The 15,214-nt window shown below is 54.2% G+C and overlaps 1 protein-coding gene across 1 annotated transcript in view; it reads left to right on the forward strand.

Moving 5' to 3' along the window:
- The window catches only part of ACO2 (aconitase 2), a 56,283-nt gene that overhangs the window by 33,756 nt on the left and 7,313 nt on the right, over nucleotides 1-15,214 (forward strand). The window contains exons 3-9 of the mRNA XM_059081048.2: nucleotides 2,717-2,975; nucleotides 6,282-6,374; nucleotides 10,419-10,577; nucleotides 10,802-10,952; nucleotides 12,271-12,375; nucleotides 13,310-13,401; nucleotides 14,432-14,537. Of these exons, the coding sequence (XP_058937031.2) occupies nucleotides 2,717-2,975; nucleotides 6,282-6,374; nucleotides 10,419-10,577; nucleotides 10,802-10,952; nucleotides 12,271-12,375; nucleotides 13,310-13,401; nucleotides 14,432-14,537 (965 nt within the window). The remainder of the gene's footprint in view (nucleotides 1-2,716; nucleotides 2,976-6,281; nucleotides 6,375-10,418; nucleotides 10,578-10,801; nucleotides 10,953-12,270; nucleotides 12,376-13,309; nucleotides 13,402-14,431; nucleotides 14,538-15,214) is intronic.

Here is a 15,214-nt window from a genome sequence, read left to right on the forward strand (position 1 = left end):
AAGAGTGGTTCTCCCTGGAGGTGGGGTGAAGGGTCGATTTTATCCCCTAGGGGAATTTAGCAATGTCTAGAGACATTGTAGGTTGTCATAACCTGGGGTGGGGTGGGGTTTACTGTTACCTAGTGGGTAGAGGCCAAGAAAACTGTCACACATCCTACAGTGCAGAAGACAGCCTCCACACTAAAGAATCGTCTGGCCCAAACTGTCAGTCGTGCCATAGTTGAGAAACCCTTCCATTGAGAAAGAAGGCAGAAGTGAGGCTGTTTTAAAAAGATGCTAGTGGATTAAAATAGATGTGAGAGTGTTTTATAGGGCCAGGAGATTTGCAGGGGGACAATTCCTCCACCCTGTGACAGAGGGGCCTGATCCTGTTCCTGGGAACTGGGTCTCTGTCATCCAGTGAAGTGGGGGGACAGATGGACATAGAGGACCCATTTTGCCATCCTCAGTTAATCCTCAAGGAAATGTGATGATGAACTCGTCCTTAGGCTTTTGTCATTGTCAGGCTTTTTTATACAACTTCAGGCATTTGCTGTCAAGGTCTTTGGTTTTAAAGCTCACGTGCTGTTTTTCACCTCCCCTGGATACAGAAGGAGGGGCTGTGCAGTGAGTCACTGCCTGTACCCCAGCCTTGGAGATGCTGCCACAAGAAGGGGGCAGGCTGTACTTCAGGCCAGTGCTATTTTTATTCAAGGTTCTCATGACAGCAGAACCGAGAGATTTTTAGAATTGCCAGTTGCTCTGCTGTTTCCCACAGGGCCAGCACCCTGGGAAACTCTTGCTCTCAAGGCGTTATAGGTAAACTTGGGAGTGAGGGGCTAGAACCCAGACCAGCAGAAGGACATTTCTCTGCTTTCCCAGCGGAGTTGTATTGGCAATAGCAGTAATGATAGTAATTGAGCACTTCACTGCAGGCCGGGCCCCTTCTGAGTTTCCAGATGTTATTGAGAGACAGTATAAAGCCACGACGGCTCCTTGCATTCCAGCTCTTCCACTCACTCACTAGCTCATGACCAGGGGGGGTCAAGTTACTGCACCTCACTGTGCTTTGGTTTGCTCCTCTGTGCTGTGAGGATAAAGTGAGTTACCTACATCAGAGTGCTCGGGGCTAAAAGTAAGTGCTAAGATAAAACTATAATGACCGAAAGCAGATCGGTGGTTGCTTGGGGGTGGGGGCAGGAGGGAGGGATTGTAAAAGGGGACAAGGAGACTTTTGGGTGATGGATGTGTTCATTATCTTGACTGCGATGATGATTTCACAGGTTTATTCATATGTCAAAACTTACCAGTTGGGCTTCCCTGGTGGCGAGTGGTTGAGAGTCCGCCTGCCGATGCAGGGGATGCGGGTTCGTGCCCCGGTCCGGGAAGGTCCCACATGCCGCGGAGCGGCTGGGCCCGTGAGCCATGGCCGCTGAGCCTGCGCGTCCGGAGCCTGTGCTCCGCAACGGGAGAGGCCACAACAGTGAGAGGCCCGCGTAACGCAAAAACAAAACAAAACAAAAAAACCCTTACCAGTTGTATACTTTAAATATGTGCAGTTAATTACACACCAATTATATCTCAATAAAGCTGTTTAAAAACAAGTATGCACTATATAAGTGCTATCTGTTATCTCTTTCCAGTATGAGCCCTGGACTTCAGAGACGGACTGGGAGCTCTCTGGGAGGGGCAGTGGCTTACCTGGTTACACGGGGGGTTTAGTACTAGGGTCAGGTCTAACCCCAGAGCCTCTGATTCCTCGTCCCATATAGATACTTTTTGTGGCTCATTGGATGTGAGTGGAATTGTGCCCCTCCCGAGGAGCCTTCAGGTTTGGCCTAAGCTTTGAGAACGGCGGAAGGCAGAGTGTGAGGTCCAGGCACATGGGGTGGCAGCTGTGCTGCAGCGGCCGGCAGCAGCAGGGAGCCTCAAGGTGCGGGTGGAGAGTTGGCCCGAGCCCAGCTCGGTCTGCGCGGGGTGGGGGCTGTGCTGAGGAGGCAGCTGAGTCCTGGCGGGGGGGTGGCACCTCCCCAGGGGCTCTGACGAGGAAACGGTCTAGCAAGAGGGGCTCGTGAGAGGCCAGAGGCAGCTTCTGTTCTTGAGAGCTGACAGCCACGCCTGACTTCACGGGGTGAGAGCGAGTGGAACCAGCGGGAAAGGCTTTAGCGGAATAGGGCAGCAAGGCCTCTAGCACCTGAGGCGGAGGGTTGTGGGCAGAGCGTGAGGCTGGTTGGGTGAGGGGTGCTGGTGCAGAGTCTCTGTGTCTCAGTGGGACTGAGTGCACGGGGGAGATGGCCACGGACAGAAGTAGAGCGTCCAAGGTGAGACTCTGGCTGCGAACTTGAGCTTTGAACATCACTCTGCTGGGTCTCTGTTACCTCTTGGTTGTTTTACTAAATGACAAGGATACAGTAAGGATTAAAAGATGAGACATACATGGAATAGGTGCTCGTCAGATAATAGCAATTAATATGCTGGAAAAGCAAATATACTTCGGGGAAAAAAAAAACACTGCCGCCTCTTGTGATGTTGTCATCCATCAAGTGGTTTTGGACCTAGCGAGTGCCAGGCGCTGTGCCGTGAGCTGGAGCCACCACAGTGAGCAGCACCGATTCGTCTCCACCCTCGTGGGGCGCAGGGTCCCCTCTCCCTGCCCGCCGTGTGTGCGGAGAGGGAATGGCTGTGGCGGACAGGATCGCGCAGCTGGTCCCAGGTCATCCCTCCCTCCTCCCGCCAGGTTGAACCGGCCTCTGACCCTCTCAGAGAAGATCGTGTATGGACACCTGGATGACCCGGCTCACCAGGAGATCGAGCGAGGCAAGAGCTACCTGCGGCTGCGGCCTGACCGCGTGGCCATGCAGGACGCCACGGCCCAGATGGCCATGCTGCAGTTCATCAGCAGCGGGCTGCCCAAGGTGGCTGTGCCGTCCACCATCCACTGTGACCATCTGATCGAGGCCCAGCTCGGGGGTGAGAAAGACCTGCGTCGGGCCAAGGTGAGCTGAAGGTGGCGTGGCAGGGGTTTGGAGGGGGCCGGTGGGTGTGACGTGGGACGAGAGACAAAACCCTTGAACTAGGGCCTTACCCCCAAATTCTGATGGACTCTCTGATTTTGTCTTTTTTTTTTTTTTTTTAATTTATTTTTGCTCTCTTCTACTTTGAAAAATACCATTTACCCTTTGTGAAGCTGTTAGAAAATACTGAGAAAACCTAAAGAAAACAAAAATCATCCTTAATCTTACCATACTCAAGGTATTCTTTTCAGGTCCTTTTTCTGTAATAAAACAGAATACTTTATAAGAAAGGTGATGCAGATGTTGGATTCTGATACCTACCGCCACTTGCTCTGGAGAAGGGACTTTAAAGTTCCCTTGCCGCCACCATCACGCGTGATCACTCACGCTCTCGCCTGGCCCCTGGGGACCTTGTCAGGGAGGTAGGCGAATAGTGTCGCTGTTGGTAAATTTGAGACGGCCAAGGCGCTTGCATCAAGTCCCACAACTGCATGGGGGCGAGGTTAGGACCAGACCCTATCCCATCTCCCACTCAGGGCCCTCTTACTGATTGACCCCCTTTGTGGGCTTGCTTCTGTGAGTTTTGCTTAACGAGGTAGAAGGGGCTGGATGCCACACGGGAGTTTTCCCCTGGGATTCCTCTCACTCTTATGAAACCAAATTTGTGCTCCTTCCTCCAGGCTCTGCTTGTGGTGCCTTTGTGTGTGTCTACTCTTGGCAACAGCAGGTCTCTCCCAGCTCTGGGCCTCCACCCTACCCACCCCTCTCCCCGTCCCTCGCAATGGAAGTGGGCACTGCTCTTGGGGGGCCGTTGGCAGGAGCTGAATGCTGGCAGGGCTGCAGCCCGCCTGGGCACAGAGCAGAGCGCGCAATTGAAAGTGCTTCGGCTCCCGGGGTCAGCACGGCTCAGGGAGCCTCTCAGACGCATGGGAAACGCGCAGGGCAGCTTTCCCATTCAAGCCCCTTCTTCCTACCTTGGCCCGCTCGTTTGTGTGCTGGTGGCACAGCGGCTCCACTCCGCTGACAGAGCCCAGCCTTCTGGCTGGTGGTTTCCATGTTAGCAGCGGTGGTGGTAACTGGTAACATCACAGGGGATCCTTCAGTGCTGGGAACTGGGTCCTCTTCAGCCCTAGGGGTGAATGACTGCCTGCAGCAGGGCCACCACCCTCAGGGTCTGGCCCTCCCCTTACTTTATAGTTTTAAAATCTACCTTCTGGAGATGAGATTCACAGAATCATAGGATTTCAGGACCCGTTCCCTCATTTATTTAGCAAATGTTCATTGAACATTAATTATGTGCCAGGCACTGTGCTAGGTGCTGGGACTCAGTGTGAACATGACGGACCGGGGCTCTGCCTTCTGCCCTCATGGATCTTAGCGTCCAGTAGGGAGACAGAAGCTAAACAATCACACAAATTGGTAACTGCCAATTTGGGAGAGTGTGGAACTCTGAACGTGTAAGAAAGATGTCTAATTTAGACTTTGGCGGGGAAGGGACAGCCTCTTTTGAGGGTGTAACATGTAAGCTGAGACATGAACAGATAAGCAAGAATGTTCTAGACAGAATAGACGACCTAAAGACCTTGAGGAGGAAGAAACCTGGTACGTTTGTGGAGCTGGAAGGGGGCCTGTGGGCCTGGATCTCTGAGATGGGTGGGGGAAGGTACAGGCAGGGCCGTGAGGACTGTGGGTGCCCTCCTAGGAGTCGCTGAGGGGTTTGCGCAGGAGAGGGAGATGGTCAGATTTACATGTGTTTGTAAAGGGTCCCTCTGGTTGGAGTTCAGAGAGGCAGAGTGACCTGTCCAGGGTCACACAGACCACCGGAGAAGTATCTAGGCTGAGTTCCGGTCGAGACTCTGCCACACCACTCTGGCCGCCATGCTGCCTCTCCTCCCACACGCAAACACACGAGCAAATGCATCCACACAACCAGCTGCCTCCTGCCCTTGGTACCAATTTTACAAGTGACTGATTTATAAACGAAAAACCCACTATATTAATTATTAATCAGAAAGAGACTGCTGTGGGGACCTGAGTCCTTTGTCTGCCATTCTTTCACTTGGGGGAACTACAGGGGCCCTCAGAAGGATGCAGGGTTGGTCTGGAGTTTAAATGAAGGGGGCTGCACGGTATCGAGATTGTTTTAGGGAGGGCCCAGCGGAGCCCACAGTGAGTCCCTCCTCTGCCTTGGAGCACGGCTGTCCCACACCCAGAGGCTAGCAGGTCTCTATTCCTACTTCCTCCTTTGCGGCTCTGTGCTGTCCGCTGTGGTCCCATCCCTTTAGTCCCTGGCGTCTCACCTATCCAGGGACATGCCATGTCTTCCAGATTAACTCTGGCCTCACATCCATGTTGTGGGAAGCCTTCCCTTCCCCCCCGAGGAAGTTGTCTCTGAATTATAGGTATAGTGGGTACCATCCTGTTTTTTTGTTTTGTTTGTTCAGAACATGGTCCATTTGACAGTCTTTCATTTGGGGCCCGTCAAACGTATTACCAAGTGCTGAGCACCTGCCACGTGCCAGACAGCGGCCTAGGTGTTCGGAGACGCAGTCTCTGTAAGGGAGGCAGCCTTATTTCTGTTACAACGTAGCGCTCAGCTCTGTGGTTGGACAGGCCTGGATTCAAACACTGGCTCCTCTGCTTAACCCTGGGATCTCCAACAAGTTATTTTACCTCTGAGTTTCTGTTTTTGCATCTGTAAAATGGGCTTGGTGACAGCACTTCCCCTGGGTTGTGAGGATGTTTAGCGTGGTGCCGTTTCCGTAGTGGGCATTCAGCAAATGTCAGCCGGGATGACAGGTGAGGCATCCGAGGCTCCAGTGGAGAAACAACACCCAACGTGAGGCGTGGTGGGACTGGGCTGTCCTCTCTGTCCCACTGCTTCCCTTTGACAGTTCCCCTCCCCCACACCATGTCCCAGTTAGTCCTGTAGTCCCATGCTTCCCCCTCACTGCTGGCCTTGGCTGAGGACTTGAGTGCCAGAGGGACCCTTCTACAAATAAGGAAACTGAGACCCAGGGCAGGGAAGGGATTTGTTTTGGACCCACTCCCTGGCCAGGTGTCACAGAACTGGGCTTTGTCTCTGTTCCCTGGTCTCTCTCCTGGGCCTGCCAGCTGAGACTATGGGCCAGCATCCAAGCCCTTTTGGAATTATTTGTAGACGGCCTCTAGGAGAGGGCCTGTCTTCACAGTGCCAGCATTTCAGAGTCAGAGAGGAGGGGAGGGGGAGGGGGGAAGGCATGAGCAAACTGTGTTACTAATGCCCTGGTTATTGATTTGTCTCAATAGGACATAAACCAGGAAGTGTATAATTTCCTGGCAACTGCAGGTGCCAAGTACGGCGTGGGCTTCTGGAGGCCTGGCTCTGGAATCATTCACCAGGTAAAGCAGGGCCTGGCCTGCCTTTGTGGGTGCACAGGGGAACAGGCTGCCCTTTGGGAACCAGGGAGCACCTCCAGGCCTGTGGGAGCCCGGGGCTCAGGCGGGCAAGTGGATGACATTTTCATCAGCCCTTAGACTCCTCTGCTTTCACTTTAAATTGAATTTTCTTTTTTCAAAATTAATTAATTAATTAATTAATTATCTTTTGGCCGAGTTGGGTCTTCGTTGCTGCACGCGGGCTTTCTCTAGTTATGGCGAGCAGGGGATACTCTTCATTGCAGTGCGCCGGCTTCTCATTGCAGTGGCTTCTTGTTGCGGAGCATGGGCTCTAGGCATGCAGGCTTCATTAGTTGTGGCATGCGGGCTCAGTAGTTGTGGCTCGTGGGCTCTAGAGCACAGGCTCAGTCGTTGTGGCGCACGGGCTTAGTTGGTCCGTGGCATGTGGGATCTTCCCAGACCAGGGCTCGAACCCAAGTCCCCTGCATTGGCAGGCGGATTCTTAACCACTGCGCCACCAGGGAAGTCCCTAAAATTAATTTTCACTGTGTCAAGTTATACATTCTCCCTCTCTGTGTGAGAAATTAAAATAGTCCCTTCTGACCAGCCTTTTAAGGTTGATATGTTTTGTGCTACACCTTCTTCTAAGCTTTATGGTATTGTATTGTTTTTTGTTTTGCTTTTTTCCACAAGCGTTATACCTTGTTGCGTGGATAGCTAACACTTGATGAGCGCATTCCGTGTGCGAGGCACTCTGCAGATAGTAACTTACTGGGTGCTCGCCATGACCCTATGAGATTGGTGGTTTTATTGTCCACACCTTACAGATGAGGAAACTGAGGCACGGAGAAGTTAATCTCCTTGCCCAGGGGCACCCAGTTGGCCGACTGTGGAGCCAGCTTTGCATCCAGGCAGCCTGGCCCTGGAGCCAGCGCCCCACACTGCTGTGCTGCTTTATGGTCTCCCATCACACTGGGAGCTCTTCCCCTCTCAGTGCACGGGGTGCTCCTTGGAGTCTTTTGGCCGTTGCTGGTGTCCTGGAGGGCGGAGGGACCAAAGGTCACATGGCCACATCAGTCAGGAGTTCTCTCCCAAGGATGGATTTTCTCTTGATAGGCAGTTCTGTCGCGTGTGTGTGTGTGTGTGTGTGTGTGTGTGTGTGTGTGTGTGTGTGTGTGTGTGTGTGTGTGTGTGTGTGTGTGTGTGTGTGTGTTCAGGGCTTCTGACTGGTTTGTGGGGTGTGTGCTGGTTTGTGTCCATTTGCCATCCATCCTGTATGTGAAACCTGCCTCTTTGTACCTTCTCAAGGTGACCTTTCTCCCCACCTCCATCCCAGGGCTCACTTCCAGGCCTTCCTTCAAGATGAGCTGAGTCAGGCTGTAATCGGACCCTGCATGGGTTCCCAGCACTGCCCCACTCTGAAACCAGAGCCACAGATCACTGCTCTGCCCTTTCAAACCATCGCCCTTGCCAGGAAGGGGCTCCCCGGCTATGGCATGTCACATTGGTCTGCAGGGGCCAGAAAGCCTCTCTCAGCAGCAGGGCGAGGGAGTCAGGTGGATCCAACCTCGGCCTTTTGTCGTCAAGGGGACCCCAATCCAAGTGTCCTCCATTCCACCTTAGTACAAATGCTGAGGCTGTTTTGGCAGTTTCTGGGCCAGAGTTTGGGGTCGTGAGTGATGGCGGCTCACACCTGCCACTGGCCCCCAGCTCGGTGAACAGCCTGATACGTTTCTTTAAAAAGAAAGTTCCTGGGCTTCCCTGGTGGCGCAGTGGTTGGGAGTCTGCCTGCCAATGCAGGGGACACGGGTTCGTGCCCCGGTCCGGGAAGATCCCACGTGCCGCGGAGCGGCTGGGCCCGTGAGCCATGGCCGCTGAGCCTGTGCTCCGCAACGGGAGAGGCCACAGCAGTGAGAGGCCCCCGTACCTCAAAAAAAAAAAAAAAAAAAAAGAAAGTTCCCAAGAGCCGGGCGATCTGTGTGCAGCTTTTCTTTCCTCTCCCCCTCGACAGCAGGCAGCTTTAATCTGCCGTGTCCCGATTAAACCCTAATCCCTCTCCCTCTGCCCCGAGTCCCCTGGCAGACCCGTCCTCCTCCACAGTTGTGCTTTCCGGTCACCTCTGTGAAGTCCTGGCCCTCCGGTGCCCAGCATCGGGGATCTTGTGATCCTGTGGGACCCTTCACGTTGTGGCCACACTGTGTGCCGAGTGTGCCCTGTGGGGACAGGGACTATGGCTTGTTTATTCCTCTGTAGCTCTGGGTCCGGTGCCAGGTCAGCATAGAATGAGTCCTCAGGCTACATGTGTCAGGCAGATAGATGGCTGAGTTTCTAGTTTTCTGTTCTAGATGTTAGTCCGGCCTAAAAATACACTTCTGCACCACCCCGTCTGCCTAACTGTATGCAGCCGACCAACTGAGGTCACTGTCACAACCAGCTTCTTTGTGACGCTTTCTGCAGTCCTCGGGTCTGCACTGAGCACTCCCTTCTGGACGTGGACCACACTGACAGTCTGCGTGGTGTGACCACACTGAATTCTGTGTGTCTGGTCTTCATGGATCAGACTTCTTCCACCTTGAGGAGCTTTAGAGATTCACTAGTTGTAACTCTTTGTATGTGGCCGAGGAAAGGAGGGCTGGCGAAATGAAGCAGTTAAAGGGCACTCTCTCCAGCAGTTGTTCTTTGTTGGGGATTTCTTCCGTGTTGGCCTGTCCTCCCAGCCAGCTGCCTCGTTTCTGGAGAAGGAACCAGGTCTTCTAACTTTCTATGTTCCCAAGAGGCGAGACCCCTCGACCCTTGCTGAGTCTGCTGAGCAGATGCCTAGCCTGAGGCAGAGGCCCTGGGGTTTCTGTAATATTCTGGGGAGACTACCCACCACGCCGTCTGTCCCGACGGTTCATAGAGCGTTTCGCACCTCTGATCTCATGTATCCTCCCCAACATCCCTGTGTGTGTGTTGGGCCATAATCGCCTCTGACAGTGAACAGCAGAGCCTCAGGTGAAGGACCTTGCTGTAAAATAATAAGCAATGATGCCTCTCTCGGGCACTATTACAGCGCGACGGACATGTTCCTGTCGAGTGCTCACAGTGATCCAGTGCGGGGGGCACTGTCACCAGCTACTTTTTACAGATGGGAAGCCGAGGCTTAGAGGGGTGAAGCGACTACTGGTAGGTGGTGCGGCCAGACGGCAGACCCAGGCAGCGCCCTTTGGCCGCGGTTTCCTCAAGCAGCCCCGCTGCAGCCTCAGCGTGTCCAGCACCTCGGCTGTCAGGATGGTGGGCCGGGCTGCACTGGGGTAGCTGCGCCCGTAGCTCCTTTAAATGTCCTGGGGGGCAATGCTCACCGCCAGCCCCTAGCTCCCAGCTAGGAGGAGCGCCTCGAGGAAGGGAACACGGAACTCGGAGAGGTGACGCGGCACGTCATCCTCCTCCTTAAGCAAGCCGCTTCTGTTCTCAGAGCCACCTCCAGGCCACTGAGGCTAGGGAGGTGTTGCCTATACTTCTTTTTAGTTCAGTGGTGGAAAAACTCCTGGCCTGTGCTCCCGTAGGAGTCCCGGTACTTCTTGTGGGTGCTGGAGCCAGGCCATGAAACATTGCCCTGTTGAGAAGCCAGAGAATCACACTCCACGTGTCCACCACGTGAGGCAGGGGGGGTTGTAGGGGACACCTTTCAGGGGTCAGCACTTGTCCCCAGGCCTGTCACACGACACACTCTTGTACCCAGTTCATCTGGTTCTCGCCACAATCCTGGGGTCAAGGTGGTGTGGCCGTTCTTAACAAATGAGGAAACTGAGGTGCAGAGAGGCACTGACAAGCCCAGGTCATACAGTCAGGAACTGTCAGAGCAGTTTGTGAGCCCAGGTCGCCGGTCTCTCAGGTCTCTGGCTCGTCCAGGCCACACTGGAGAGGCCCCATCCTGGAAGGGTGCCTGGGAATGGCCCAGTGGCCCGGCCCAGTGTCGGTAGAGGGCAGTCTTGCAAACCCCTTTGGAGCCCTACCTCCATTGTCTCCTGAGGGCTTTTAAGCTTAAGATCTTGGATTCTTTTTCAGATCATTCTGGAAAACTATGCATACCCTGGGGTACTTCTGATTGGCACTGATTCCCACACCCCCAATGGTGGTGGCCTGGGGGGCATCTGCATTGGAGTTGGGGGCGCTGATGCGGTGGACGTCATGGCTGGGATCCCCTGGGAGCTGAAGTGCCCCAAGGTGAGGGGTAGGGAAGGGCTCATTTTGGGGTGACAGCAGAGGGGTGGTTGGTGGGGGTGAATGGGAGATGTGGGACCTGAAAGGGATGAGAGACTAGGTCAGGCTCAGATCTCCTTGGGAAGGAGGCAGGGATAAATAAGCTGAATTCCAGCAGGTAGATTCCTGGTTGGAACATGGCGCACGATACACAGGCCTGTAACTGCTCTCTTGCCCCACCTACTCAGGTGATCGGTGTGAAGCTGACGGGCTCGCTGTCCGGTTGGACGTCGCCCAAAGACGTGATCCTCAAGGTGGCGGGCATCCTCACAGTAAAAGGCGGCACGGGCGCGATCGTGGAGTACCACGGCCCCGGCGTAGACTCCATCTCCTGCACTGGTGAGGAAGGCAGCCGCGTGACATGGCTCTCAGCCTGTGCTGGGCCCAGTGGGGCCCGTAGTTGAGCCGTGGAAGCAGTGAATGGCCTTCCCCTGAGGGTCTGCCCAGTCAGTTTGGGGACTTGGGATGGACACTTAGAGGTCAAGGGGAGACCTCATTGTCTAGTCCAGGTCCCTCATTAAACAAGAGACTGGGGCCCCTCAAGGACGGCAGGTAACTTCCCTGTGGCCACACAGAGTTAGGGGCTGAGCCAACTTGGCTGTGGCCCTGGGCTGCCTTGGGTGGTCCAGAAGAAGAACCTACAGAGGGTGGAGGTGGTGGTGGGAAGGGGAATCAGAGCCAGGGCTTCTGTCTCAAAGCAGCCGCATCCTCACATCTTCCCTTGGCTGGAGTTGGAACCTCACTCTCTTCCTTTGGATTAGAGACCGTCACCTACTAGCCTCCAAGACCAGGTGGGAGCCAGCCCCTTCCTACTCATCACTCCTGGTGATCTGGCCCCAGTGCCTGGGCCCTCGGAAATCCAGGTAGACTTGGAATGAACCTTAGAGATGGTTCAGTCCAGACTTCCCTAGGGGCCTGCCTCAGCTCCACAGCAGCCCCACAGAGCTACAGTTCAGCTGGCCCTTGTGTCCCTCCAGTGATTCAGGGCTCACTCTTATAAGTAGCCCTTACTACTGTTGGACAGCTCAGTTAGGAAGTTGGCAACAAGCCCAGACCCATGTCCCAGCAGCCCCATGAGGCTGGAGTCCTGATAGTCAGGGCATCTGTAGCCTCTCCAGTTCTGTGGGCGGTCTTTGGTCCAGTCTTATTGCTGGAAAACCGTGGACCCAGAAACATTTCCACTGTGTTGTAGCTGAAACAGTGCAGGCCTGCACACCAGGCAGTCAGACCGAGACCTGCAGGCCGCACCGCATTTGCTCTGTGGCATGACCTTGGGCCTCTCTGAGCCGGTTCCCTCACCTGCAAATGGACGCAGTAACAACTTGGTGGTCTGGCCAGGTCAGCGTTCATTACATGGGGGCTGTCTAGTCTGCTGAGCGGGACAGCCAGGCCTAGAACTGGAACCTGGCTTGTAGGAGCTGAATCTTGTGTCCCCTTCACTCTACCCAGCAGCCACCCTGAGAGCCGGGACACTGAGCTCTGACCCCATGGCCTCTCTTCACTGGGCCTCATTTTAACCCTGGGCCACAGGGGCAGTGAGAGTGAGGGAAGAAATGATGCCAGCTCCCCTGCGTGAAGATGTGTGTGCACCTCTAGCAGGTGTGGGGGACCCTCGCCTAGCTGCACAGCCAGCCCCATGGGCTCTGTTTCTCTACAGGCATGGCGACAATCTGCAACATGGGTGCAGAAATTGGGGCCACCACTTCGGTGTTTCCTTACAACCACAGGATGAAGAAGTACCTGAGCAAGACAGGCCGGGCAGGTGAGCCAGTGGGCGTCCCAAGTCCTAAGCCTGGTGTCTCCGGACTGGCTTCAGAGGCTCCGAGAAGCCTCTGACGGTCTGTGAGAGGTTATGTGTGTTACTGTTCCTGAGTGGGGTGTCTGTGGCTCTCATCAGCTTCTCAGTGGGTCTGGCATCTGAGTGTGAGACATCCCTGCCTCAGGATTGGAATTCAGTTTCCCCTGAAAGGGTGTCTGAATTCCGGTTCTTCTTGGCCTGGTCCCTGGTGCCCTCTCTGGGAGGCTCTGGAAATGACATGGATCTGCTTCTGTTTGTAATTCCTGCCCTAGCAGGGGGAGGAGGACAAACGTCTGCAACAAGAACCACTTTGTAGGCCTCCCTCACCAACTTCCTTGAGGTTCTAGCTTGGCTTCTTTGAAACCCAGAGATGGAAATGGGTCCTGGGGGAGGAATTGTTGGAGCCTCTGAAGGGAGGTGAGCGAGGGTGATTGGTGGAGCCAGAGGCCGGGGCCTGTGGGGGAGTTTGTCACTTTGTTCCCAAGCTCTCCGCACATGGAGCCCTACCTGAAAGGCCCTTCCCTCACTTTTATTATCAGGTAACTTCTCCTTCTTTAAAAACTCAGTGCTTCTCCTCTCCAGGAAGCCTTCCCTGACTCTGAGCCTCAGTCACTATTTCTCCCGTGTCCCCGTGTTCCTGTGTGCCTCTGTTGTATTACGTTGTGACTTCCAGCTCACTGATAGCTCCTTCGCTAGACATGAGCTCCTCGAGGGCAGGAACTGTGTCCTGTGCTGTGCTGTTTTGTTCCTTTGTTTGCCCAGTCAGTGTCCAGGGCCTGGTGTTTGACAGGTGCCGGGTAACTGTGGTTCATATGGGTGGGTGGGTGGGTGGGTGGGTGGAGTCTCATGGCCAATTTCTGTTTTACATGCTTCAGTCTCCCTTCCTTGTTGATTTCAGACATTGCCACCCTTGCTGATGAATTCAAGGATCACTTGGTACCTGACCCTGGCTGCCATTATGACCAACTGATTGAAATTAACCTCAGCGAGGTGAGGAAGGGAGTTGGTTCCAGGAGTTTCTGAGGGTGGGGGGTTCAGGCCCTGTCTGGGGACTTCTGGTGGGCCCTGGGGAGAGCCAGAGCAGGACCCTGGCTGCACACCCAGCAGGGCTCTTGGGCTTTTGGTTCCCCAGTGTCCCTGTAAACTGCTGCCTGAATCAGTGGGGTGGGAGGGGCAGCCGGAAGGCTGTATGGCCAAGGGGAGAGTGGAGGTGGCTGTAGCTGGTGATTCAGAAACGTTCAGTTGGCCCCCACCGCAGCTTTAGGAGAAGCCAAGATTTTGCCCTAGAGTTGGGAGAGTTCAGAGGGCAAAGCCCAAGATTCCCGAGCCTGAGCCTGGCACCCTGACACCTGTAGGCCAGGGTGGCGTTTGGAAGGCCAGAGAAAGGGCAGTCTGGAGGGGCAGCGGCAGCAGAGCCCAGCAGCCACGGGTTTAGGCCCTGAAGCCAGCCTGCATGAGTTCACGTCTTGACTGTGACCTTGGGCAAGTCACTCAAGCACTGTGGGCCTCACTTCACGGTGTGTGAAACCCGAGGCAGCCATGGGAGCTGAATGAGCTAATCCACGTAATAACAGTTGCTGACATTATTGAGAGCTCACTGTGTTCCAGGCGCTTCGTAAGTGCTTCACGTTGATTGATACGCATCGTCACGTGTAAAGCGTCTGGCCTTACGATTCCAAAAGCACCATAGTATGGGAGGTAACGGGCTTAGGACGCTGGCAACCTTGATTCAGCCCATGCTTCTGCTGTCGCCGAGCTATGTGACCTTGGGCAAGGCAGGCGCTCTGCCGTCTGCAGGCTGGACATGACGAGCCTCGCGGGGTTGGAGAGATCTCAGGAGCTGGGGCACGTACGGGGCCTGTTGCTCGGGCGTTTCCTGGGTTGAGGTTTGAGCCGTGAGAACAGTAGTTGGCCTCCCAGGCCCACTGTGACTTGGTGAGCGGGAGCGAGGCTGCCTCGGAAGAGGAGAGGCTGTCCACGTGCCAAGCTGGGTCCCCTCCCCGTGCCTTTCCTTCCTCAGCTGAAGCCGCACATCAATGGGCCCTTCACCCCCGACCTGGCTCACCCCGTGGCAGAAGTGGGCAGTGTGGCAGAGAAGGAGGGGTGGCCCCTGGACATCCGAGTAGGTGAGCCGCCCCCGCCCCCTGCCTCAGGGCCAGCGGTCCGCCCAGGCCGTGGGCTGTCGCCTGTGCTTACCACCACGGGGCCCTTCCTGAATAGACCAGGCACTTTCTGAAGTAGTTGGTTTTTTCCTTATGGCTTTTTAAAGAAATTACTTTTTCTTGGTATAAAAGAAATAGAGGAATTTCCTGGTGGTCCAGTGGTTAAGACTTTACCTTCCAGTGCAGAGGGTGCGGGTCTGATCCCTGAATGGGGAGCCAAGATCTCACATGTCTCGCGGCCAAAAAAACAAAACATAAAACAGAAGCAATATTGTAACAAATTCAGTAAAGACTTCAAAAATGGTCCACATCAAGAAAATCTTCATAGAGTCTGTCATACAGAGTGAAGTAAGTCAGAAAGAGAAAAACAAATACCGTATGCTAACACATATATATGGAACCTAAAAGAAAAAGAAAATCTTCAAAAAAAAGAAAAGAAATATATATCAGTGTAGAGAATATTGACAAATAAGAAGAGTTTTAAAACACCCCTCATCTCAGCCAGAACCAGCTCTAGAAGCCCTTTGACGGGAATACTGTATTTCTGTGTACATGCATATACTGATGTGTGTAATTTTCTGTTTTACAAACACTTCCTCTTACCAACCATGACGACTGATTTTACTTTACATGCTTTACAT

The sequence above is a fragment of the Kogia breviceps genome, chromosome 12 (assembly GCF_026419965.1).
Source record: "Kogia breviceps isolate mKogBre1 chromosome 12, mKogBre1 haplotype 1, whole genome shotgun sequence".
Classification (NCBI taxonomy): domain Eukaryota; kingdom Metazoa; phylum Chordata; class Mammalia; order Artiodactyla; family Physeteridae; genus Kogia; species Kogia breviceps.